Source organism: Chelonia mydas, chromosome 7 (genome assembly GCF_015237465.2).
Source record: "Chelonia mydas isolate rCheMyd1 chromosome 7, rCheMyd1.pri.v2, whole genome shotgun sequence".
In the NCBI taxonomy this organism is placed as follows: domain Eukaryota; kingdom Metazoa; phylum Chordata; order Testudines; family Cheloniidae; genus Chelonia; species Chelonia mydas.
In genome coordinates this window covers 120,310,393-120,337,292 of record NC_057853.1, presented here as the reverse complement: position 1 = coordinate 120,337,292, position 26,900 = coordinate 120,310,393, and the positions used below count along the sequence as shown (strand labels likewise).

The following is a 26,900-nucleotide window of genomic DNA, read 5'->3' as shown; positions in this document are numbered from 1 at the left end:
TGCGGAGCAGAGCACGTGAGGGTTTGCAGGTGAGTTTGTAACGTACACAGGGAAACAGGCTGACACCCCCACTGCTCAAGCTAATTTTAGGGGAGGGAGATTTAAATTCTGGATCTCCCTAAGGCATAACCTCCCCTTCTAAGAAGCCTGTTCCTCCCCCCTTTGCACACCCAGCCCTCAGGATTTCCTTTAAGGGGCTGTGGGAGCGCATGTTCCCCCTTTTAAAGCCTTCCTGGAGCATGCTCATGGGAATAAGGCAGTTGGGGCTGGGTTTAGCAGAGGCGAGGCAGGGCGGGGTTGGTTGGTTGGTTCAGCTGAATGGAGGGGGCAGCTTTGAAGGGTGCGGGTTATTTCCTGTTATTGTCCTGCCTATAAATACACTGATTTGGGAGGGGACAGGTTAGTGTGGGAGATTTTTTTTTTATAAAGGGGAGGTCAGGTGGATTAGTTGCATTTGCTGGCTTGAAGCTCAAGGCCTTGTAGGAGCAGAAGGACTATAAAATCCCCTCTACCCCATAGAGAATGGGGGAGGGGATAGATAGAGGTCATGGGAGCTAGGGGTAGGCTGATTGTGGGTGTCCCTGCAATGCTAGAGGAAGTTGCTGCTAATGAGCAGAAGTGCCCCTCCCCGCAGACTCTCTCTATCTGAATTTTGAAAGTCACAGGAGGGTGGGGTAGATCCTGGGATTTGAGTCTCTGCTATTTTGCACTGCAAAGACCATGCTAGTCTCAGCTGTGATTACTTCACTGAGGTTGCTGGAGACAGAGAGGCTCTGAGTTTCTCTCTGGCCCTGGATGACCAGCCTCTGCTGCTTAGATCCCATGTGGGGCTCTCCCTCAGGCCCGGCCTGGGCGCTGTAGGCCTGGTACAGGCGTATCTCTTTGAGCATTAGGTGGAGCTCTGCTAGGAGCTTAATGGGGGAACTAGCAAAGGGGCTAGTTGCAAGCAGATGATCTAGCAAAGAAACCCCCAGCAACCCAGCCACCGGTGGCCAGCTCACCCTCCCCAGTGCAGGATCCCGGCCCTCGGTATCTCAGGAGACCAACTTAGCTGTTATTCATTAAAACAGCCTAGCCAAAGCTGAAGACCCTCATCTGTTTGCTGTGACTAATATTGGGAATCTGGCTGGTTTTATTATTAAACTCCTCTCTTCCCTGCCTCTTTCTGCTTTAAGTTTCATAATAAATTGCATGTCACATTATGGCTGTGTTTATTAAAACCCACCGGCGTGCGCGTCTCAGGGCTGCTTGGGCAGCACCGTGCCTCAATTATGTAAAGCAGGTGCCCCGGCAGGGGCCTGCTTGCTTCAAACACAAGAGGGGCGGGGAGGGGGGGGTTGTTTCTCCCCCTCCCGCATTTTATTGATAAGATGGAATAAGCGCAGGGAGGAGGCAGAGCTGAAGTGGGTTAGTTTTGAACTACAGGGGTTTTGTGATGCCAGTGGCATGATGAGGTGCGATGACTGTCAGGAAGGATGGCTCAGTGATTCCAGCGCTATGTTAGGTCTTGGCAGGCCCAGGTGCAAGCCCCTGCTCCACCCGAAACTCCTCTCTGTGGCATTTGTCTCCCTGGGACACTGAGTTAATCACAAGTTAAGGGGAGTGGAGGAACATTTTGGGGGATCCCCCCCTTCTTGGGACCTGATCCCTAGCCAGCAAGGGTGGTCTGGGTGTTAGGGCATGAGTCACTTGGGAGATCTGGGATTATGTCCCGGTGAGTCTCTCTGTGCCTCGGTTTCCTATCTCTAAATCGGAGTTCGTTGCACTGCCCTACCTCACAAGGGTGTGCGAGGATAAATCTGTTAAAGATTGTGAGGTGCTCAGACAAGTACCATAGATAGGGCCATGTCACGTGAGTGCTATACACATGGGGGTTAAGGGTTTGCAGTTCTTTAGCACCTTCTACCTGAGGACCTCAAAGTACTTTATCCTCCTGTGTTAATGTAACCACATGTACCCCCCTATAAAGCAGAGAAGTATTATTACCCCCACTTTGCAGATGGGTAAATTGAGGCACAGAGAGGCTATACCCTCAGCCATTCAGCACTGACTCAGGAAAGCAGCCCTATTTAAATCCATGGGGCTACTCATCTAACAAAAGGCTGCAGGGCTGGCCCATACATGTCTTGACCAAGGTTTCGCAAGAAATGGGGCAGCAGAAGCAGGAATTGAACCTGTGGCGTATGCAGCTGTAATGATTTTGTTTGCTGGGCACGGCTCCTTTAAGTTCCTAGGGGGCCTGCTGGGGAAGCTGTCCCGTTGTGAAGCAGGGGCAACGAAGCATGTTCCAGAGGAGTCGCACGTACGTACGTACTTGTGTGTGTGTGTGTGTGTGTCTCTCTCTCTCTCTCTCTGATTTTTACTTTTGCTCTATCTTGTCTCGTTGCCGTCCCTTGATCTAAAAGGTCGCTCACGCTGAAAGCGCATGGGTTGCACTTTGCATTTCCTGCGTGTGGGTGTGTGGGGAGGGGTCTCTGCAGCCTTAGCCAAGGGGCCATCCCTCCTCCAGTGGGGGGCCTGGCTGCCTGAGCGGCTTGTGTGCCCTTGTACATTTCACCCTGTTGCTATTGATGAGCAACTTGGGCCAAGTTGGCATCAGATCAGCACCGAAAATTTGCTGTGTTCCTCCAAACTCTCTGGGAACTGGAGAGCCAGGGAGAGCCCCAGGGTTTGTGTGTTTCAGGGCTGGAGAGCTCAGGAACCTTCCTCGGGAGACGTCTTTTTCTTTCTGTTTCCATTCTGGCTTGGAATAACATATGCAGGGCCTTCCTTGTGATGTCTGGGGGCTTCTGGCTGGGAACGGGGGATGTGGAGCTAGCCAAGGGGCCTATCCGCCCCTGTACAGGTTATCCCCCATGGGGTAGGGTGCTCCATCACTCTCCATCTGTGGGGTTTCTTCCTCAGCCTTCTGTACCATACAAACCTTCAGCCAGACTGCCCCTGTGCGGCCAACCCTGGCAGGGGCACACGCCACGTGAGGGAATGTGCAGCCAGGGCCCGGTCAGCGTCCGATGCCTTGCAAAGGGCGTGGAGAGACCTGGAGAGCAAGGGTGCCCTCTAGGAACCCCCCGGCTAGGAAGTTGCGGTGTGCTATGGGGACTTGGCCAGCAGGTGGTGCTGTTTAATGGCCAATCCTGTACATCCCAGCACCAGGCAATAACTGAAGGGCGGTTTTAGGCATGTTGTAATGTACGCCATTGAAATACGCCTCCCCTCCCTGGCTCCAGAAATACGCCTGACTCCTAATGCAAAGCCAGAGCAAATCCCCTGGAGGACTCTCTGCACCCTGAAGTCTTTAAACCAGGATTTGAGGACTTCAATAGTTCAGACACAGGTGAGAGGTTTTTCGCAGGAGTGGGTGGGTGAGATTCTGTGGCCTGCGTTGTGCAGGAGGTCGGACTGGATGATCATGATGGTCCCTTCTGACCTTAGTATCTATGAAACACATGGGGTCTCCTTAGTGGGGGAGCCTTCCCCCAGGCGTGTCCGCGTAGGAGACGGGTTGTGCCCATGGCCTTCGGACAGCAGCACAAATTCCAAAACGTTGGAAAAATTAAGTTGGAGCAAAATCGTGGCTTTGTGAAACCTTCTGCCTGGAGCTGAAGGATCCCTGCTGGGGAACGGAGTCCATGTGAATCCACAGACAGAGCTTCACCCACGGGGCTGGGAATAGCATCCACCCTGCCACAGACACATCTTGCAAAACTTCTCGCAGCCGCTGTGTTCTGGGGGTCAGGATGCCAGTGTCCCCTCCTGTCTCTCCCCCTTCTTCCTGCCTCTAGCCAGGTGGGAACTGAGCTGTGAAGCAGAGAAGCTGGGGAGAGAAAAGGCCTGTGAGCACTGCAAGGCAGGATCGCCCTCCTACCGGATCATGCCCAGTGCTGTTCAATTTCAAATGACTTCAGTAACAGGGCTCGAAGGTCTGGCACGTCCCTGGGGAGAATGCCCCCTATGCTCAGAGCGCTCCGCGTTCAGGAGATTATCCCGATTCCCGCCTGCATTGCCCTTTGCTCCATTTCATGCCCCCTCCCCGATATACCACAGACAATGATTCCTCTCCATCCCTTGGGCGTCATGCCCGCCACGCAGGGCTGCCCTTTACAATGAGGCAGAGGTGAGCGAGGTCTTGAGAGTCCGTCCTTTACGGGGAGCTGCTTTACACATGGCCTTTGGTCAATCCAACATGGGAAGCGACTGCTTCCGCGGCAGGGAGACCAGCTCAGTCAGTTACAGATATTTCTTATGTCCTAGGATTTGTCGCAGAATTGTAATAGGTAGGGATGGGAAAGGCTGGGTAGGTGAGATCTCCCCTCCTATAGATACCTCCCCAAGAACCATCCATCTATGACCTACCATCCTTCCAGTACCTACATTCCATGGCAACTGTAGGATCCCAGGAGGTACAGTGGGACTCAGGACTAGGGGATGTTTTGGTGAGGCTGCTGGACACAGACAAAGCCGGTAGCTCTCATGGGTTTCTTGATCCCAGAGTGACTAATCAGTGCATCCCAGCGTCCCCACACACAAGGTCTCTCCAAGTCCTGTCCTTGTCTCCGCAGCCAAGGAAGGAACTGCTGACCGCTCCAGTGTCAGCTGCCAGGCCGCAAGGCAGCGTGCCCCACATGGGCAGTGGCTACAGATCACGCCGGGTGGTGCTGCGAGCCGAGGGAACGTTGTACCTGGTAGGGGTCGCTCCTGGGGTCGCTTTGTTCAATCCCTTGAACAGAAGCCAGGAGTTTGCGTAAGCATCCAGCACCATTCTTACAGGCCTTTCCGTGCCCAAAATGACCTTGGCAGAGTGAGAAGTGCTGCTCTCACCCAGAGGTGGCTGCATTTCAGTGGTGGGGGAAGTGATCCTAACATATTCCAGTTCCAGATCCAATTCTGTGGTCACCCTGCTTTTACATGCTTAACTCGGTTAACTTCAGCGGAGTCATTCCTGATGGACACCAACGTGTGAGAGAGGAAAATTGGGTCCATGGCCTATAAAGTGCTTTGGGATCCTTCAGGAATGTATGATGTAAATGTATGATGTAAACTATAGTAGAAGTAGGGTTTTTACCCATGAAAGCTTATGCCCAAATAAATCTGTTAGTCTTTAAGGTGCCACCGGACTCCTCGTTGTTTTTGTGGATACAGACTGACATGGCTACCCCCCGATACTTGATGTAAATGTATCATTCTCATTAAAGAGCATGGATTTCCTTGCCTGATGCTCTTGGTGTGTTCAACCAGGGGGAGTAAATCCTCTCTCCCCCCTTCCCTGGGGACATTCAGACAGGTCCAAGGTAACATAAAGACTGTGAAAGAGGCCAACAAACCTTCATGCTTCAGGACATAAACCAACCTCTCATCATGGGGTCAGGAAGGAACTATCCAGGAGGGTAGATTATCCCCCATCTGCCTATTGCAAGGTTTCTGGCACCTTCCTCTGAATCCAATCATGCAATGCCTACGTTCCTCAGCAGCCCAGGTGGCCCCAAGCCCTATAATCCCTCAGAGTTGTTGAGGTTGTGGCCTGAAGGAAACCAGAAACAGCTGGTTGCTGGGCTGGAGTGGTCTCTGCAACTCTCAGAAGAGCACGCGGTGACTCCCTGCCCTTTGGTTAGGGGTGTCATTTGGCAGGTGCTGGCATTTCAATCACAGCAGCATCCCCCACGGGGGGGCAATGACCCCCTGCCCCAGTCGATAGCCTTTCCATCTGCAGGAGGAGACAGGCAGCAGCAGCCGGAAAGGCGGCTCTTGATTCCCAGTCCCAGAGCCCATCCGTATGTCTGGCCAGCGGCTTGCCCGTCGGTGACGCTGTCCTGTCGGAGCGAGTGGCTGACGAAGCCCAGATCAGGCACAGCTGCTATGCAGTGCACTCCCCTTCCTGCTGAGGCTGCAAGGTCAGGCGCTAACCCCTGGTGGGTTTGCAGCCCCTGCTGATCACAGGCTAAGTGATGCCTCTGAAGTGGTTCTCCCTCTCTGCCTCTCATCAGATGCTTCTTGACTAGGACTGTTCATCTGTCTTTCCTGCGGTTGTTCTCCTCCTGGTTAATTATTAGAGGTCTGCAAAAATGGGGGGCGGGGTTTGGATCTGAGTCCCATTTTATTTGAGGATGGGTGAGAAGGGGTCACTTGCGTTTCTGGATTTGTCTCCTTGATACGTGTTTATTCAGCATACGACTTTCCCCTCCTGCTGTCTCCGATACACTGTGACGGTTGGTTCCCCGCACGCTCCTGTTGAAGTCACACCTTGGGTGGCTAGTTAGCTGCTTAGCCTCCTTTCACCCCTGCCCCCATTTTCTTGTCTCCTGGGTGAATTCTCCAGCACCATGAGGAGGTTCAGTTGGCCCAGACGAGCCTCCATCCCGAGACCCAGTTGGGAAGTTACTTTTTGTTCCTGTAAACATTTTTGATGGAAGTTACAATGTTTTTCTTTCGTTTTTTTTTTCATCAAAAATTGTCTTCCAAAGCTTTTGTGTTTTTCCTTGAACATCCCCAAACCAAAGAACCTTTGGGGGTTTGTCGCCAAACATTGGGGTATTTGGTCACTTGGGGGGTTTCAATGAAAGCCCCCAAAATTTCATAGAAAACTGACATTTCCAGTGGAAATTTTCATTGTAACAAAAAAGCCACTTTTTGTGGCGAAAACATTTTGAATGCAAAACTTGGGCCAGCTCTAACCCCTTCGGTTCGCTCTGACCCCACAAGGCTCAAAGCCATGTCTTGCGGGAACCTTGTCACTGGGGGTAGTCCATGCTTTTCGGGCAAAGAGATGCAACCTAGAAATGGGTCTGCCCCAAACCCTGGCCATGATCTAGATCCACATGGGCTATCTCAGACCCCGTTAAGCAGCCCCAAGGAGACAGAGGACTTCGCTCTCTGCCATCTGTCCATGATCAAGGCAAATATGATTGAATCATATTGAGTCAGCAGTGTGCCCTTCTTGCCAAGAAGGCCAATGGCATTTTGGGATGTATAAGTAGGGGCATAGCGAGCAGATCGAGGGACGTGATCGTTCCCCTCTATTCGACACTGGTGAGGCCTCATCTGGAGTACTGTGTCCAGTTTTGGGCCCCACACTACAAGAAGGATGTGGATAAATTGGAGAGAGTCCAGCGAAGGGCAACAAAAATGATTAGGGGTCTAGAACACATGACTTATGAGGAGAGGCTGAGGGAGCTGGGATTGTTTAGTCTGCAGAAGAGAAGAATGAGGGGGGATTTGATAGCTGCTTTCAACTACCTGAAAGGGGGTTCCAAAGAGGATGGCTCTAGACTGTTCTCAGTGGTAGCAGATGACAGAACGAGGAGTAATGGTCTCAAGTTGCAGTGGGGGAGGTTTAGGTTGGATATTAGGAAAAACTTTTTCACTAGGAGGGTGGTGAAACACTGGAATGCGTTACCTAGGGAGGTGGTAGAATCTCCTTCCTTAGAGGTTTTTAAGGTCAGGCTTGACCAAGCCCTGGCTGGGATGATTTAACTGGGACTTGGTCCTGCTTCGAGCAGGGGGTTGGACTAGATGACCTTCTGGGGTCCCTTCCAACCCTGATATTCTATGATTCTATGAATCTGACTGGGAAGATTTTCCTGTTCTGAAGAACTGGCCGGCAGAGTGCTAACGGGGAGTTAGACTGATTCCCTCCCCACCCCACCCTGGCTGCTCCCAGCCTGACCCCTGTCCATTATGTCATCACAACATCTGGATGCAGCTGTTGCTTTGGCTGCAGGCTGCTGGGCTGGCAAGCTGGGTGCTTGGCTTTCACTTGCCACCCTGGATGACCCCACAGCTACCCTGGAACTACCTGTTCAGGGCTTTTAGGCAGCAGGGAAGGAAGTTTTGAATGGGCGACCGCTCTACCCAGAGGGGTGGCACCTTTGGAAATTGTCACCCAGCTGAGACGTGACGGGCAGGTCCAGCAGTAAGAAGCACATCTAGGCCTCCCAGAGGTGCAGGATGAGAAACGTCCACCCAGGGCTTCCTGTGTGTCACTTATATTGGCTGCTGGGTGGCTGATGAGTATGGGTGCCCCTGCTGCACTGGCCAGGGACCCAGGGGTGCCCTAATGCTACACTGAGCACAACGGCGTGTCAGTGCAGCAGCAGAAGGGTTAACAGGAACGGCTGGACAGGATCCCAGGTGAGTGCTGAACAACCGGTTTTTAAAGTTACAACAAATAACTTTAATTAAGTCCCATGGCAGCGACGGATTCTGGGCACTGACCCCTGGATCTGGGGCACGGGGCCGGTTACTGGCTCTTTTAATGTTGAAGTGAATTTCGTGCTGGTGAAAGGGGCTGACATGGGAACCTAGGGCCTGCGATCTGCTCGGCGCATTGCATGCAACCTTCCCCCTGCACAAATCATGCACCTGAGTTCTCATCTCACCAGGGGCTGCTTCTAGGCATGATGGAGGAATCCACCTCGCCTCACCCACTCAGCCTCCAGCTCCTGGCTAACACTGGGCTAGTCCAGCTGCAGTTACATGGACATTACACTGGCTCAGGATCCATCCTCACCAGCCTTTCCTGAGACCCACCTGCCCCGTCTGTGACAGCAGGGCCAACTCTTGGTCATTAGCGACCTGAGCTGGATTTGAGTGAAAACTTGTGAGAGGAAAAATTCCACCTCCCCTTCCCTGCCCTCTTAATTGCAGAGCTGGCCGGCAGCACCTGTGACTCACAGGGCATATGTCCCTTGTTTCCTCAGCACCTAACGAGCAATAAATAAATAATCGCGGGAGGAAGGTTTTATCTCCTAGACTCAGCTGGCTTATTCCTCCTGCACATTTTCCTCTGCTCGGTACGTTGTGTCTGGTGTCTCAGGCCTGTTTAGAAACCAGTCGCTTCCCGAGAACTGGTGACTTGAGAACAATCCTTCCCTGAGTATCAAAGATGCCCGGCAGCTCCTTTCAGGAGGCGATGACAATTGCCCCTTGTTTTGATTCACCCTCGTTCGGTAACGGATTGTGTTTCTACTCCCTTTGATTTACCACCCCAGTGGGGACGCACTGAAGCCACGATTTTGGCTGACGGTCCTGTCTGCAAAGGATACAAAGTGCTCGGGTTCCTTCATTGCTTTTTAATGACCTCTGCAAAGGACTTGGAATGGAGAAGGCAATGGAGCAATAAGGAAGATTAAAGAGCTGTGTTTTCTCCCCTGGTGCCCAGGAATATCCTGGCTCGGCAAACGTTAACTGCTGCGCGCTGTGTGTTTGGGGACGGCGGAAGGAGAAGAGCTGGTCTGATGGGAAGGGTTGTAATCACAAAACGTTATAACGCATGCCTCCCAATGCCTATCCACTTAGCTGCTCTTCCCCCTGGTAGTATCTGAGCTCCACGCACTCACTAATGGATTTGATCCTCACAGCTGGGACGTATTTTCTCCACGTTCCAGAGGGGGAAGCTGAGCCAGGGTGTGTCTGCACTGCTCACCACGCCCACGCTCTGACTCAGGTTTGAGCCCAAGCTCCCCTTCCGTCCACACACACACCAGTCTGACTCGGGTCACTCAGAGCCTGGGACCTAGGGCCCTTCTGGGGGGGTGGGTCAGAGCCCGAGTCCTGCTGTGACGTGGGTCCAAGCCCTTTCGGTTTGCACTGTGGACGCAGCTCAGGCCTCAGCCCCAAGTCCGAAAGTCTGTGTAGTGCAGCATGGTCGTGTTAGCACAGTTGTGGGACCCAGGTCCAGCAATTGTAAACTGGGGTTAACAATGCAGTGTGGACACTCAAACACAGGCTTGGAAACACCCAGTCCACCAGCCCGGGTCCCCCAGGCCCAGCCTACGCGACTTGCCCCAGGTCATACTGGACGCCCATGGCACAGGCAAAAACTGAACCTCGCTCTCTCGGATCCTGCTCGGGTGCCCCACCCACTGGCCCATCCCACCGGAGCTGTGACGTCGCTCAGCCTGGCGCTGATCCCCGGGGAGATTGGCCAAGGCACGGCAAGCCTCTTCTCCTGTGGGAGAGAGGCCAGCAGCTGGCTCTGCTGCAGGCCCTGGTTCCCGACCGTGCCAAGGGTCTCCCTCGCTCCTGGCGTGTGGGACGGGCTGGCGGTGCCCCACAATGCTCCGAGCGTCTGGCGGTTCCTAGTCGATATAGCAGCCTACTGGTCGTGGTCGGAGGCGAGGGTCTGTCGGATCCAGCCCCCAGGCCCTTGTTCCTCCAGCAGAGCTGGGTGGGAAATGATCTTTTCCCCCCATGGAAACCTATGAGGAAGCGAAGGGAAAACTCTGACAACGTGGGTTGGGGGTTGCAAAAATCCCAGCTCTGACATTTTTACCTTAAACCTGCAAATGTCTGGTAGGGTTCATTGAACGTTTGGGATGAAGATGGAATATTGGTCTTTAGTCGCCATTTTCCATCCAAAAAAACCGACCAACCCCTTCTGGTGGGAAATGTTCGGCCAGCTCGAATAATCAAGTGGGAACTTTAGAGCGGGACCCTTAGCAGCTGTACAGAACGTCAGGGGAGACACAGAAACCTACACCACAACCCACTGTGTGTCTAGGTCCACCTCTGGAAATAGCGACAACCCCCCCCCTTGCTCTTACATTAGGGCTTGGCCGCTCTCAGAGCTGGTCAGTGTCACTACTCCCATTTTGTGGTGGGGGAAACTGAGGCACAGAGCACTGACATGCTGCACGAGAATCCTATGCCAGAGCAGGGAATTGAACCCAGTCCCATGTGAGGGCCGTAACCACTGAACCACCCTCCCACTCTCCTCTCCCTGCTCCTTTCAGCCCTGCCTCCCCTTCGCCCCAAGGCTGGGCCTTGAGCTGTTGCCATCAGCCATGGATCAAACTAGTTTAATCGGGGTTTCTGTTCCGGTTCCGGCCCACTGTACTGGCTCCCTCCTCCCCATCCTCCTCCACCCCTGTAAATGAATCATGCCCGTTATAACTGACGGCTTGGAGAGAGGCCTGGGAATTGGGGGAAGGGAGGGGGGCTTTGGGAGCCATCACTCCAATCAAAGGCCCCTCAGCGTGGCACATTCCGCAATCTAATGCCGGGGGAGAGGCCCAGATCTCTCCAGCTGGCTCCTTCTCGGGGATTCACAGGCTCGGCAGACGGCTTTGCCAGCCAGTCGCCTCCCCTCATCCCAGCCGCTTGATTTCCGAGGAGGCCAGCCCGCTCCAGCGCCCGCTGAAGTCCAGGGAAAGTCTCCCCATGGTTTCAGGGGGTGTCGGGATCAAGCCCTGGGTTTCCTTTGACCCCAACAGGTTGAGTCACAGGGAGGAGGGGATGCTGGGCACTCTCAGCCAAAGTAGGGGTGATGGCCTTCGGCTCGGCCAACTCACCAGGGACCGAACCCGAGCTAAAAGCATGAGCTAAAGCGCCAAGGCTCATCAGCTGGAGTTGAAACAGCCTGCTGCCCTGTGCAGATCAGGCACGGGGGGCAGGGGGGACCTGTAACACCCCCCACCACCACCCAGTGGGCACATTGCAGGGCCCACCAGCAGGAATCTCTCCTCACTAGATCTTCACACCCGAGATCGTAACATCCGAGCTGGGGTCAGGATGCAGGGTGCGTTTCCAGGGCATGAAACTGGCATAGCTAGGGGGTGCTGGGGCAGGACAGAGGGGTGAGGCAAAGTTCGGGGGGGTGGGCTGGACCAGCAGAGGGGGCTGTAGGTTGGGATCAAGGGGCATCGGCAGACTCTAGTGTGGGGGAGTCCAGAGCTGGCATAGCAGGGGGGGCTGCAGGCTGGGATTGAGGAGCCTTGGGGCAGGACCAGCAGGGGGGCTGTAGATTGGGGGATTGAGGGGCATCGGCAGACTGCTGTGGAGAAATTCAGAGCTGGCATAGCAGAGGGGCTGGGGTTGGCCTTGGGGGGCCCTGACAGGGCTAGAAGTGCAAAGGCAATCTTGCAGAGCACCTGCGCACACCGGCCATTGCTTCCAGCCCTCGCCTTCCCTCGGATTAAATCGCATGAGTTTGTAAAGCGGGGGGAAAGGGGGGATTAGCTCACTGGGAGCTGTGGCGTTGCTCAGCGGCCGGTGGTCATGCAGAACTGCTGCCACTGTTGACTTTGGCCCCCCGGCCGGGATGAGGAGAGAGGCCCGGGGCTGGCCCAGCCGCTCTGACTGCCGGAATTTCGTTCCCCTGCCAGCTCCACACAAAACCCTTTTATTTGCCTGGGTGGGTTTGACTCCGGAATCGGCGTCTGCATCGGCTTAAAAACCCCCCAGAGGTGCGAGAGAAAAGTGAAGCTCCAACCAGCACCAACATCCGTCTTGCTTTCGGGGGAGACTGCGGAGCCAGACCCTGCAGAGGGCCAGTACTGTGGGCCCAGCCCTGACTGGTGTCAATTTGGAGTAACTCCACTGAGCTCTGTGGGGTGGCTCCAGGTTTACACCACTGAGTCTGGACGCAGGATCTGGCCCTTAGCTTTCACTCAGGTCTTCCTCAGGCAAAATCCCTGCCACTGAGCGTGTGGCTGGAGGACACTGGGACAGAATTTGGCCTGGCAAAAGATCCTGCTGTTTGGAAACTTGGGGCCTCACACCCCTGCTGCCTGTCTTCTGCAGTGACAGCCGCAGCCCGGCTCCCCGTGACTTGCCTGATGGCGCTAGTCAGGGGGAAGGGGCAGATTTCAAAAGCGCAAGGGGCTGCAGCATTGCCAAGTCTTGCGGTTTGATCGTAAGTCTCGTGATGGGGGGAGGGGTGTTTTGCTTAAAGCCCCAGCTCCTGGAGTCATGTGATCTTGAGGATCTCCGCTTTCGTTTTACCCCCCAAAAGCCGTAGGTTTCTAGCCTTGCTGGTAGCAGAGAAAAGGTGGAAGATGTGACCCGAGTCTGACCCTGAGTGCCCTGATGGCCAAGGAAAGTACCCCAAACTGTATTATTTTTAGGAAAATTTCATGATTTTTTGTGTGTGGCCTGACTCATGATTTGTGAACGCCTGGGGCTGGCCATGTGGAGAGCGGCTCCTCACTGCTCTCGCAAGTCAGTGGGCGCTGGGTGGACAGCTGCCCGTCATGCCCCCTCAGTCCTCGCTCGGGCAGCATCTCCATTCACCATTGGGAGCAATGTGTCGGTGCAGGCGCTCCGCAGCCGCCAAGGAGTTCAGGACTCGTGTGAACAGAAATGGGTTTGGGTGTCAGTGGACATGGAACTCCCGAAGTGCCGCGGTCCGTACTTGACGGCGACCAGCCCAGCAGAGACCCGTTTGTCTCTAGCCCTCAGACAGCCCTAGCCAGGGGCCTCTTTGTGGGGAGGGGAGAAGCTCCTCCAGAGAGCAGCCCCACACCCCTCCTGTCCCAGACCCTGAGCCCTACCTTATGTGGAACGAGCCGAAGCACCCGTGTGTTCCTGCAGGTGTGTGTAAATGCAATAAGCACGTGCTGGATTGTGCGCTGTGTCGTACCGGTACCATGTGCAGCAGGCAGCCTGGCGTGCAGGACTCTCCTGTACTACAGGAATTGTATCCCCCTGCTCCAGCAGTGTTGCCCAGTGGGCATGTTGCATTGTGGTCCAGTGGCCACAGTGTCGCGATTCGGCTACTGTAACTCTACCAGGACTAGAAGGGGGGCCCGGTTCCATAAAGGACAGGGTGGAGGGCTGCACTGGCCATTCTACACGGGAACCTCTGACCACTGAGGCTAGGGACAGCCCTGGTGAAGTAGACTGGCCCTCCCTGCCCCACCCTCCCGAAGCCACAGCGTGGCTGGAAGAGAAGCAAATCCGTGCACGCACAAGAGGAGACGAGAAAAGGTTTAATAAACTGGAGAGAGAGTCTCAGGAGAGAGGAACCTTTCTGCGGTTAGGTGCTAACCCCGAGGCTGATCACACCGCTCCGAGAGCCCGTTCCAGCTGCAGACACCAGCATGGCCCCAGGACTGCAGCAGGGGGCTAGAGAGCTGGTGACATGCAGGCTGCTTGCAATGGGGTGTGGTCGTCCTCACATGTTAGTGTGAAGCCCTCGGTGTCGCTCTGTAGGGGCTGGATTCTGAATCCCATTTCCAACCCCCCAGCAGTGGCGACCAGCCTTCCTTGTTGGTCTTAATCATGACAGCACCCTAACCTGGGAAGTGAGTCCTTCCGCTCCTGGAGGGTCCAATAATGCTGGCATGGGGTGGCTCCCCATCTTAGGAGAGTGGCTCCAATCTCCCCAAGACTAAGGGACCAGTTGCACCCAAGGATTTCCAAAGAGCACCTCCTGGCTACATCTGTCGGGGTCTGATTTGGTCACCAGCTGGTAGCCGGACATCAGAGCAGACAATTAGTGGCATCCCCAGTTAGTGGCCAGGCTCGTTTTGTGTGGGGGTGGGTGGGGGTGTCCTGCACAGGCTGAGACTCTGATCGGGATCCCCATGGTCTGTTGGTACCAGGTGAGCCAGAAAGGAGCTTAGCCGAGCTCCTGTTTGCTGGGCCTCCATAACCAAGCCAACACTTCTGCTGAGCTGCTCTTTGCACGGCTCCAGGTGCCGATAGCATTCACCTCTCCTGGGAGCCACTAAACACCTAATAATCCCTCCTGCTGCCCCCTTCACCCAGCAAAGGGATGTGTTGAAAGATGACCCCCCATGCCCCAAAAAAGATCTCAACCCAAAACTGTTTATAGCAGAAGGAGTTTCCACGTGGAGGGAGGGGTCTGCTCAGGGGATCTCCCCAAACTCCACCCACAGAGGTTCACGAGGAAGGGGGCCAGGTGTCCATGCCTTGGACTGCCGTAGAGGAGGCAGGCTGGCGGATGACGTCTCCATCCTGGATCCCGAGCTTGGTCCCACCTCCCTGCTGCAGCCGTTAGTAATAATCGTCCGACTCCTCGCTCTCCACGTCGTCCTCGAGCCCGGGGCGTGGCTTGGGCAGGGACAGCCCCGTCATGTTCAGCTGATCTGGAAAGGCAGCACAGAAGCCAAGGGGTACAGTTCTACCTAATCTCCGCTGTATGGGCCCCAAGCCCCTCCGCCTCTCTCTGCCCCTGGGGATGGTTAACCCAACCGCTCGGTGGCATCAACACCCTGAATCCCAATGGGCCAAATCCACCCCAGGGCTAATCCCGCTGCCATCAGTGAAGTTTGATTAGTGCCCAAAGCCAAACACAATGTGGAGCTGCTTCTGCTAACTCACAGCAGCAGGTGCAAGCAGCCCAGTGGCTGGAACAAGGTGCAAGGAGCCCCCACAGTGGACAGTGATGGAATAACCTGCCCCTGAGGGTGGCTCCTTCCTGACCCATCAGCGAGTGGTTGGGGGATGCCCTGAAGCAGGCAGGTTTCTAGCCCTTCTAAACAAAAATAACGTATTCATTCTGATCTTGTCTAATGGAACCAACAGCTGTGAGTGTTCACATTTCCTGAACGCACGCACGCACCCACCCCTCCTCCCGAGCTCTCCTGAGCCCCACACGTATCCATCCTCCTGTACTTTGGCCTAAGAGTCCCCACTTGTCTCTAGGGGCCAAGAATGGGTAAGACACCGGGCAAGGTGTGTGTTGCGTCCCCCTCAAGTGGCTGAGCTGCTAGAGGATAACAGCCTACTGCTGCCTCAGGGAATGGAGTTCCTCCTTTAGCTCAGGTGGTAGAGTGCTGCTGAGGGCGGACCCACAACCAACTCCCCTGCCAGCTCCCTCTCCCGAGCTCCAGCTCTCCTAGCCGAGCTGACAGAGCTGAGCAGCGAGCCAGAGGCAGGGAAACCCCAGTGTAGCTTTATTTCTGATTGGGGAAGGTCAAACGTCCTGACCACTTCGAGAGGACAGCGGAACCCAGCTCCCTGAAGCGGAGGTGCTGGCCGGGGGGCGTCTCACTTACCCGGCGTCAGGACCGTCAAGCTGGCGAGCGCAGCCACCTCCCCGACCCTGTTCCTGGCGAAGCAGCGGTAGGTGCCCTCGTCCGTCACCCGGACGCCCTGGATCTGCAGCCAGCCGGTCACTTCGTATTTCTGGGGGCCGCCCCTGAACTGGGGTCAAACACTTTTAGCTAGTGTCAGCTGGGCGTACGGCAGAGTGAGAAGAGGGCGGCTGCGGGGGTCCAGCTGTGGGAATCTGCCAGGCCACCCACAGGACAGTGCCAAGGAAAAGGGGTCTCTCTCGGCCAGCCTCCTGGGGCCAACCTCCTTCCCGGTGTAATTCCGATGCAGCCAGGAAAGTGACCCCCCAGGGTGAATTTAGCCCATCAGCATCAGCACAAAAGGCAACATGCCACAGCCTGTGACCGAGACAGAGGCCTGGCATTGCAGCCCTAGGATACTGGCTCCCTCTAGTGGCCTGGTAAAGGTGGTGGCTCTACGCAGCTGGATTAACACAACACCGGGCCCTTGGCCGGCGGTCGCAGCTGTGCGGGGATTTCTGGAGGACACAGGCGAAGGAAGAGCTCTTTAATGGTAACTGAGGCCAGACAGAAAGCCATGTTTCCAGGAATAGCCCCCTTGCAACACCTCTATCCAGAGACCCCCATCGCAGCCGGCTGGGAAACGCGACTCTCTGGATCCAAACTGGAACAGGCCAATTTCTTTTCAGATGTGAAAATCTGAGGCTTTCTTTTTTTAAAAAAAAACAACCCTCAAACACTTAAAAGGGTCTGGGCAATACCCACCCGGCTGTCTGGTTTTCTGCTGGGGTTTCCCCCCCTCCCTCTGCATAAACAGGACACACAAAGCCAGAAGAAACCGATCGATCTCCGAACATTTATGTGTCACCCCTGCTCTGCCCTGCCTGGAAACCCAGGGCCTCTGAGCTGCCTCCAGGACTCTGCGCTGGGGAATAAGAGATGCCAAATAGAGGGAAGGCTGGAATTGCTCTTGATTACCAGTTCCATGACAGTCCAGAGCCATCTATTTTCATCCAGCATTTTTATCTGATCTGGGAACCACCCTTCACCCCCTGCCCATTATCATAGCATAGAATCCCTTCCTTCATCCCTGGTGACTCTTCCCCCAACTTCATCTGACCCAGGCACCTCCACCCGCCTCGTGCTGTCCTATCCCAGCAAGACACTGGAATTGCAACACTTTCAGTGCGGCTGTAGGTGACCAGTGAAGCAGACGGCTGTTAGCCTGTAGTTAGTGGCGTAAGGTTACCAGCTTTCCAGTTCCTATCAGAGTCTAACTAGTCCGTCCCCAGTCAGAGGATGATCGTGGCAGGCCACATGGTCTCCAGTGCCTTGTACAAAATAAGGCTCAAGTGATAAGGATTCCATCACTCATCTCTGGAGACCCTCCCATGGTCTAATGTCTCAATGAGAGCAAGTAATTCCTTGCAGGACTCAATTTTCCTTTGCTTAATTTCCTCCCATTACACCTACTTCTGCCTCCATGGCCCACCCTAAACAATGCTTCTTTTCTCTATTGCTCATGATGCAGAAAGGTCATTGAGTTCCACCCCAGAAGTGGCTGCATCTCACTGGTGATATGCAGTTTATTTTTGTCTGGCACAAATATACCAGCTTCTGGGTGAATTCTGGTGAACAGCACTGAAGTCGTGGGGAAATCCCACAGCTGCGAGGGGCCCGGTGGAAAGCAACAGATGGATCACCTACTTCAGGAACCGGGGTCGTGGCAGTACTGAGGGATACAACAGCCCGTCCGCAGGCAGGAGGTGCTGAGGAGAGAGGTAGAAAACACTGCCCCGCAGCTCAGGGCAGGCTTGCCGTCCCTCCGGCGAGCTGGGGTTTCCTCTGACGACAGGGCGACCCACCCCAGCTGCCCGGAACTCTAATCCAGCAGCTCACCTGTACGGAGATGTGGGGGTCATCTCCTGGCAGCAAGATCTCTGCGCCGTCCTTCCTCCACTCAATGGACGCCATGGGGTAGGCGAAGACCTCACAGCCGAAGATCACGTCCTGCCCGGTGACGTTCCACACGTCGTAGGGAGGAGACAAGATCTGGGGCTCTGGGGAAGGAGGCGGAGGAGAGAGAGATGAGATAAGGGACCTGTTGGTTCAGAGGATTGGCCAGCCCCTCGCAGGCCCAGCCGAACCCACGTGGGCTTGGCGCTGCCAGGGCCCAGCCCCACAGTGGAGCGTCCGGTTGGGAGATACGTGCAGAGCAGGAGGTCCGATCTCAGGCTGACGGAGACACTTCTGTAGCGCTCCTCGGGGCAGACGGACATGTCCCAGCCCAGCATCCCACTCAGACAGCAGCCATACCAGGACAGGGCCCGGTTCCTGGGCCCGGTTCCGGTCTCTCACCACTGGAGTCATTCCTGATCAGCCCAGGCCTGATCGCTGCCTCCTACCCACCCCATGGCTGCTGGGAGCGCTCTGTACTTCATTGTCTGTGCCACCATCTCAGCACACCCCGAGGACCAAACACCCACCCTTGGCTGGCCGGCCCCCTTCTTTCCCCACCTCGGTGCTCTGCCCATTCTGCATTTCCCCCCAAGTTGTGCCCACGTTCCCTCCATCTGCCCGGCAGGGGGATGGAGCCCTGATGCGCCTTCGTGAACATCCCTCTTCCAGAGACAGCCGCAGCCCGTTGCTTCCATCCCAGGCCAATGCACCCGCTGGAAGCAATGCCGCTCCCGGCTTCAGGACCATTTAATTTGGAACTAGGGGCCGTAACAACCCCGCTCAGCCCCAGAGACTGGGCATCCGTGTCTACTTGTGAATGTGTTCTCACCGCAGGCAAGGGAATCTTTCCTAGCCGCTAGGCCAGCGGACTGGGAGTCTGGACTCCTGGGTTCCACTCCCAGTTCTCCCAGCCTGGCCTTAGGCAAGTCACAACCTGTCAAGGTGGGGAGACGGGTGCTAATTCACTAGTGAACGCCTGTAAAGTGCTTTGAGATCCTCAGCCGAAACGTGCCAGGGGAGCAGGCAAAAGTCCAGGGTGGAACGAAAGCAGAGCGATTTGAGGAGCGGCCGCTCGTTAGGATGGCAGCTCGGCGGGTGCCACTTTCTCATTAAAGACCTTGTCGGTCTTCCCAGCCTAAGCCCCTGTAACAAGGCTTTCAGCAAAGTCGCCACACACTCAAAGCACGCCCCTCACATGCCGACCATGAGGCCAGGCAGACTCAATTAGCCACCCAACCGCGCTACCTTATTGCAAGCTGTTTAACCCCTGCAATCATCCAGTGCTCTCTGGCCCTCTGAGACAGACCCTTTACCTTTGTCTTCCCAGCTACGCTTTGCCCCTCTGTCTCCCCGCCACATACTGGCTTGCTTCCTGCTGCACCAACAAACCCAAAGGTTAACGAATCCTGAGTGACCTCCCCCAAAATCAGGGGATTGTCTTCATGCTCATTTTGAACCAGGAGTCAAGGCTTGGCGTTTTTCATTCGCCTTCTGCATTTCGAGCCTTTAAGCTTCATGATTTCAGGCTTTTGTCTGCAACCAGGAGGGCTAGAAACTTGCTTTTAAAAAAAAAAAGAGAGAGCTCAGATTCTCCCAAAATCCTTTGACTCCAGGAGCTGAGGCTTTAGGAAAGATATCAAACGGCATGAGAGCTGGCAATGCTGTAGCTTCTCTGGCTCTCCCAGCTGTAGTAGACAAGCACTTACCATAATCCCTAGCACTTTTCATCCTTAGGTCTGAAAGTACTTCCCAAAGGAGCTCAGTATCAATTATCCCCACTGTACAGCTGGGGAAACTGAGGCATTGAGAGGGCACCCGGTAAACCAGTGGAAGAAGCAGGAGATGAACCCAGGTCTCCTGAGTCCCAGTCCCCTGTCCAATAGGCCGCACTCCTACCCAGTCACAGGGAGGTAAATCAGGGATGTTATAGGGTTACTTGGTCCCACCTCAGTGCAGAGACTGGACTAGATGACCTCTCAAAGTCCCTTCTAGTCCGACATTTCTCTGATTCTGTGTGCAAGGATCTTTCCAAGCACGTACGAAAGCTGCTCCCACCATACATATAACACAGGATAATAGTCACAGTAGCCTGTGGGCAGCCTTTCTGGGTAGAGCGCCGATAGGGGGGTAAACGTGGTTAAAAACGTCACCAAAAAGAACTGCTTTTGCCCTGTGTTTCCACCCTAACCAGAAGCTCAACTGATCACTAGGCCCCATTGCAGACCCGAGAGGTTGAGGTCACAGGGGAGAAGCACCCCTTCCCCCCGACAGCTCGTCCGAGATCATGGTGGGGGTCTCAGAAACCGCGACGCCTTTGTTTGATGCGTGCTGCACTCTCCAGGCCTGGGGGCTCTGCCCGCTTGTGAAGACAGCAGCTGTTTCGGGCTCTGCCTTGCTGCAGGAGACGGTGCTTTGGTTCTTTCTCGCTGTTGATTTGCTGAATCTCCAGCACTAGTGGGACTGAGACTGAAAATACAGCGTCCATGCGGAAAATACAGCTGCAAAATTCAGCGTTGGATTTTGACCCCTTCCAAACTGTGGGATGTTAGGGGTGGGGGAGGGGTGGGGGGGAGTTTTCAAGCCTATCTCGGGCTGAGCCATGACACCAGCACACTTGGTACCATCCCTGCCTGGTCTGGTAGTGCGAGTTCTCCAGGGAAATGAGATCATCAAGCCACCAACAGCTCCAGCCAGGAAATGGGGAAGAGACGCCCGCGGGTGCTTTTTCGGTTTGTTTGTTTTAAAAATTGTCTGACCCATTTAAGAGGCAGAATAACATCCCAGCAGCAGCCTGGGGCTTCTCAGTCACTTCTCGCTCCAGCGAAGGGCAACATTCTTCCAAAGCCACAAGGTTTAGAAAGCAAACTTGCTAAGTACCAGCCTGGTCCTCTAATCCCCCGCGAGAGCCTGCTGACCACAGAGGAAAGGGCCCAGCAGGCTGCCCAGCCCAGAAACCTCTCAGTGCAGCTATCTTAGGGGAAGTGAGGGGGGCACGCCCCCCCCCCCCCCAGCACAACCTCGCACAGCTTCCATTGGCCAATGAGGCGAATTGTGGGAGAAGGCGTGTCTCAGCAGCACCTCCTAGCCCCCGGGGGACAATTCGTGTTCCTTCTCCGAGGGGTGACATCAATAACACGCAGGGTCTCAGCTATGCCAAGGCTCCTTCATGCGACTCCAGCTGCTTAAAGGAGGAGTGAATCCCCCAGCCCCTGTGAAAGGGGCCTCCCCAGCCCACATGGCGCTGGCACCTAGGCATAGAGAGCACGTTGGGGGCACGACTGGTGCACACTTGACTGCCACTTTTCTCTGCGCCCTCAGGCCCTGGAAAGCAGATGTAAATTAGAGCAGCCCTGAGGCTCCTCTAAATTACTTCCAGGACCAAGCAGGCTCTAGAATGCAGGAAGCACGAAGGTGGCTTAAAGCCACCACCCTACTCCTACCCCAAGTGCAGGAAAGGGGGAACTGAGACTCTCAGGGTTACTTGGTTAGCTACAGCCCAGGTTTCATGCCAGGCCCTGCAAGCACTATTAGCTCTCCAGGCGACCTTGCAGAGGACGAGGGTGGGGCTGCTGCATCTCTCCAAGACTGGGGGCTTCTCTCTGCCACATATGATGGGAGGGGTTTGGGAAGGGTTGAAGGTGTGTGCAGGGCAGGGCAGTTTTCTGAAGAGGCTGTCGGGGGTGGGGGGTTAGCTTCCGGTATTAATTTTTGTAGCCTGTGTCAGGGGCTCCCACAATCTCAGATCGGCACCTTTATTAGTATTTTTATAAATCCAGCTACCTACCTAAACATGCTGAGGACTGACACAGCTGCAAGCAACTGGAAGAAAAGTCAGTTATTTGCCTCGTTCAGAGCTTGCAGCCACATTCCTGTGGAGTATCCTTGCCAAGGAATTAGATCTCACAAGATAAAGATTTTAGAGGGAGGTTACTGTGACGGGAATAAGCTGTGAAGCAATTAGCATAATTGGACATGTAAGGGGCTAACACTAGGTTTCAGAGTGAACACCTCACTGCACCAAACAAGGGCAGACCCATCTCTTTCTTAGCAGGATTGTTTCAGCTTCTGTCTGCAGGCTCAGGCAGGCAGCAGTTCATTCGAGGTTTTCTTCACAATAAAAAAGGATAGAAATGGTAGGTTATTTAATGAAAGCAAATTTGACAGAAAATACTGGAAATATAAAAAAAAAAAAAAAAAACCACTAACCCCAGGCTATAGTGTGGAATGGTGTATATTTCTTCTAGTCTCCTTCCAGAACCTACCCTACAAACTAGAGATGGTTTTTAAAAAGTAAATTAAAACAAGTCAGAAAACCAGATTAAAGCAGCCCAAATTCCCATTTCCAGAAGCAATTGGAAGATCCCAGAAAGACTGATGGGTGGGGCAGCTATTTCTGTTTGCAATGACAACTGAGGGTGAAATAAGTCAGCTTGATTTAAAACTAGTCAGCAATGAAACCAAGAATTTGCTAACAACTCTCTGGAATTTTCACATGTGTTTTGAGTGTATTAGCTTTTGAAAACCCCGAGAGATCTTTCCAGAAATTCTTGGCAAAGGTCCCTGAAGATTTCCACTAGGGACTATTTGCTGTGCTACACTGGAAAAGCAGGACAGTTAAATCACTGCTCTGCTACAGGCTTCCAGCATGACCTTGAGTGTGTCACTTCATCTCTCTGTGCCTCGGTTTCCCATCTGAAAGAGACCTACAACTCCCATTGTTATTGGGACTCCTGATCTGGCGCATGGAATGTACCCCTGGATCTTTGGCTGGCATGCAGGGGAAGGCTGAAAGAAAGGTGGTGGAGGGGAAGGGGGTTTGACACCAGACACTACCTGATTCACAGGGTCCCTCGTGGGCCACAGTGAGATTTGCCTCGGGATGGGCATGAAACACCTCCTGGAACTTGCAGATCTGGGTGTAGGTCTTCCCATCAGAGCCACACAGGGCCTGGCTGGAGAGGCAAGCGCACTGGGGCTCGGGCACCTCGCCCTTCCGGAGGTCCCCCGTGTCCAGCTTGCACTCCAGATGGTCCCCGCACTTCCCGTAGAAGTGATTGGTGTTGTCTAGGTCACAGATCTGCCCTTCCAGGTTGGCACACTCCCAGCAGCAGTCGCATGGATCCCGCACCATGCCTGCCAGGCATCCCCGGGGGGTAGGGCATTCCTCTGGGTTGCAGTCCGAGCAGCTCTCTCCTTCCTCCAGCAGCCTTTGCCAGCCGCGCTGTAGGTAGTCCGGGGCACTGGGCAGCGCCCCGCAGGGCCATGTCAGGGCCCAGCTCAAACACAGCAAGAGAAACAGAAGTTGAGAGGGGGTTGGGTTGGCAGGTTTGGACATTCTCACGGGCTCTCTGGGTCTCGGAGTCTGGTCGCCACCATCACTTAGACACTGGACCCCTGGGCAGCATCTCCCTCTTCAAAGCCAAGAAGCCATTAACGTCTGCAAGGAAAGAGAGCTAGGTTACTGGCTTACTAGAACACGGAGATGTTTTTGTCTGGGGAGGCCCAGAGCATGGAGCAGATCTCTGACCATTCAGACATTTGGGTCTGATCAGCATCCCACAGTGTCCCATGGGTCTTCTCCAGAAGGAGAGAGGGAAGGAGGAAGGGCCCCTGGGGGAGGACAAATGAAAGTGTGGGGGTTTGGAAGAGAGAAGTGATAGGAAAGGTGTTTTATTCCCAATCTTGTAGCAGGAGCACGGATCCAGTGGTTCTCAGGAAACCATCAACAGCGTATTTCCTTTCTGGGCGGGCGATGGTCTTTCATATTATTTGAAATGGTTTGGCCGGCCAGCATTAGTTGTGCAGGGCACCCCCGGGGTTCAGCCACCGATTTATTTTGATTCAGGCAGAAGGGCCCGTTACAATCGCTAGATCTGACATCCTGCCTCGCACAGGCCAGTTTCAGCCGGGGGTTCCTGTCTCCAGCCCAGAAACAGCTGGCTGCACTACAGCGTGTCCTTTAGGAAAACAGCCAACCTCAAATTGAAGACTGCAGGCCACAGAGAACCTACCACATCCCCGTTCCGGCGGCTAATCCCCCTGCCTGTTAGAAATGTGCATCTCGTGGCCCATCTGAATCGGATCATTTCTGCTAGATGAAAGCATCTTCTGCCCTCGGCCATCTTCCCTCCGCCCCTGCCCTGGGCAGGGAGCTGGATCTGGTCGTGGTCAAGTTGCCTCTTAATCTTCCCTTCAGTAGGCTAAATAGACGGAGACTCGTGGCGCTGGGAGGGAGTGTGCTGTACTGGTTAGTGCAAGCGACTGGCAGCCTGGGCCCGTCACTGCTGAGCCTCAGATTGCCCACGTGTGACACGGAGATAATGCGACCTATGGGTGCTTCACCTCCCTCCTGGACTGGGTGCATTGGGGCTGCGAGCCTGCTTTGAGATCACTAGGGCGTGGCAACGTTCTCTTAGGATCAAAGGACCCAGCTACTTAGGTGGAGGCAGTTGCTAGCCTGGGACGTGGCAAATCAGAGAAGCAATTCCTTCTGCCCCAGGATCACAGAGACACGGGAGGGCCCCCAGCCACCCCAGCGATGGGTGTCTTAAATGTGCCTCATCCGCTGTGGTTTTTGGAGGTGGGAGTGGGGCAGAGGGGGCGTTCCCCAGAGCCACGCACCTGTTTCCATTGACTTCAGTGGGAGTTTATTGGGTGCTCAGCACCGCTTAGAAAGCGGGTCCTTAGCTGGGTTTAGCTACAAGTACCTCCTGCACAGGCCTGACCACAGAGCGGACCTCTCCACCTCGCTCTCTGTGTCTGCTACGCCCACCCTACCCCAGTGGGATCTTTAATCCAGATCTCCGCGTTCCCCAGGCAGCAGCTGAGAGCCCCAAAGGGGAGATGCACCCTGCAGAGCCACGCTGAGCTTTCGTCCACCACAAGCAGCTGCTCTTGCAAGAATCGATTACCATTTCCTCTGTCCCCATCCAAACATACCCAGAGGAGCCGGCTGGTTCTGCAGGGACGGAGCTGGTTCATCTCTGGACAAAACCAGCTGCCAGGAGCAAAGCCGGAATGCTGCTCCCAGCTGAGCAAGGCTTTTCATTCTCTTGAGGTCCCCTGTGCTCTGACTTTGCTGCACCCCACTTTCCCTTGTTGCTTCCCCCCCGACAGCTGGCCAGATGACCATGCTGAAATGCTCCCATCCCCTCTGAGGCACTCAAACACTTGCCACGGTGCTGAGGCTGAGCATGCGGAAACTGGGTGCCTCAGGGCTTGTTCTAAGTCACGCCCAGCTGCAGAGCCCCCCACAATGCCTTTCCTGGGGGTCGCCAGGATGCAGCAGCACTCCAGCCCCCCATGCGTCCCCTGTGCGGTCCCTACAGCTGATCCCTGGGCCTCCTCTAGCCCGAGGGATGCTGCAGGCGCTTTGCCCTGTGCTTTGTTTGGCATTTTTGCAGCTGGTGGCTTTGTCCTGCCTGGCCCAGTGCTTCAGAGGGGAAAAACTCAGTGCAAATCACTCTCTCTAGACTCCAGACGGTCCCCTCCGGCCCAGGCTGGACAGCAACTTCCTCCTGTTCCCCAGCGAGTGCCCACTCTTCCCCTTCCTCTAGCACCTCCTCCGGGAGGATCTCAAAGCCCTTTCCAAGCATTCATGGATTAACCCATCTCACAGCCCCATCTCAGACTGGGAAGCGCTATCCTCCCCGCTTGAGGGGGAGGCAAACTGCAATGAGCGGGAGGTATCCCAGGCCCTACAGCAAGATGACATCAAGGAGCAGAGTCCAAGAGTCCTGACTCCCAGGCCTCCCGCTCTGACCACCAGACCACACTCCCTTCCCAGAGCTGTGAGTGCAGAACCCAGGAGTCCTGGCCCCCAGGCCCCTGCTCTGACCTTGCTAACCGGGGCTGAGAACAGAAACCAGGCTCCCAGGCCCCTGCTCCGACTGCTAGGGCACACTCCCCTCCAGGAGTCCGGCACAGAGCTCCCAACTCCTGAGTCCCAGCCAATAATCCTACCTAAGGGCAGGGCAGTGAAAAGCTTCTTGTGGCTGGCCTGGGGTTGGGGAGGGGCCCTGCTGTTATATCAACACCCCCCGGCCATAAACAACATCCTGGGTCTCCAAAGCCCCCCCACAGCTGTGCGGGCCCCCCCCGACACGCCCCCTTCCAGCGGCCGGATCCGAGCTCTTGCAGCTCCGCTGTGACCCGAGCCGTCGGGGGCGAGCACCCGCTTGCTCCCCCGGGCGCTGCAGGGCAGACTCCCCCCGGGGACGATGGGGCGGCAGAGCGGCTGTGCCCCGTGCGCTCCGGAGCGGAGAGGGCAGCCAGGCAAGGGGCTGAGCGCAAAGGCCTGGCTCCGGAGCGGGAGCGCCGGTTCGGTCCGGGTCCCAGCTGGGTCGGATCCGGTTCGGCCGGTCGCAGAGGCCGCGGGAGGGGGGGTGAGGCGCCGGCCGCCTTTGGGGGTGAAATCGGCCCCTCTCCAGTGCCAAGAAGGGGCCGGGCGGGGGGGCACACTTTGGGTACCCCGTGGTCCCCGGAGCTGAGCGCCCCGGACTCCCCGCTCCCGCGTGGGCGCAGCAGCCCGAGTCCTTACCTGGAGGGGCGCGGGGGGCTGCGCTGGGGGGCCCCGCCGGCCGAGTGGCTTTTCCAGCGGGCTCGCTCGCCCCGCTGATGTCAGAGTGAAACGTGACTCCCCGGCCGGAGCCCGAGCGCTCAGCGGCTCGCCTGGAGCCCGGCCCGCTGTAACCGGACACCCCGCTCGCCAGGCGGCCCCTGGCTGGGGAGACCGGCCCAGCGCCTCGGGGTGGGAGACTCGGCCCCGGGGGGAGCTGGGCGCTGCCAGGAGAGGTTAGGAGGGCTAAAGAGGGGCTGGGGCTCTGGCCTGGCACCTGGGCAAGCCAGCTCCAAGGCCCTGTTGGCATAGGGCTAAGGCCAGAAGGGACCGTGATCCTCCAGTCTGACCCCCGGCCCATGGCAGGCCACCGACGCTTGCCCAACCCCCCAGGTGTGCAGCTGCTGGCCCCGGGGCGCAGAGCTGTGCTAACCCTAACGCTGCCCCATGCAGGCCGTCTGACCCGGGGCTGCGGCTTGAGATGTGTACCCACTGCAAACTGGTGGGGCTGAGACCCGAGCCGCAGCGGGACTCAGGCTCTGACCACCCCGAGCGGGGTCCTAGGACTGGGCCCTGAGCGCTTGCGGACCTGAGTCAGACTTGTTTGCGTGTGGACAGAAAAAGGGTTG

General features: G+C 55.7%; 1 protein-coding gene across 3 annotated transcripts; it reads right to left on the bottom strand.

Annotated features, from left to right (window-relative positions):
* Nucleotides 1-13,686: 13,686 nt before the first annotated feature.
* On the bottom strand, nt 13,687-26,491 carry KAZALD1 (Kazal type serine peptidase inhibitor domain 1). 3 transcript variants are annotated; one of them, XM_007066912.4, is made up of 5 exons: nt 26,254-26,491; nt 22,548-23,151; nt 17,655-17,815; nt 15,738-15,885; nt 13,687-14,825 (listed from the first exon to the last, which is right to left on the bottom strand). In XM_007066912.4, the coding sequence occupies exons 2-5, from the start codon at nt 23,047-23,049 to the stop codon at nt 14,734-14,736; spliced, it is 903 nt and encodes a 300-aa protein (XP_007066974.1). In that variant the 5' UTR covers nt 23,050-23,151; nt 26,254-26,491; the 3' UTR covers nt 13,687-14,733. The 3 variants fall into 3 exon arrangements, with proteins under 3 accessions (XP_007066974.1, XP_043407836.1, XP_043407837.1); XM_043551901.1 differs by lacking the exon at nt 26,254-26,491 and adding an exon at nt 25,677-25,715; XM_043551902.1 differs by lacking the exon at nt 26,254-26,491 and adding an exon at nt 25,552-25,572.
* Nucleotides 26,492-26,900: the final 409 nt, after the last annotated feature.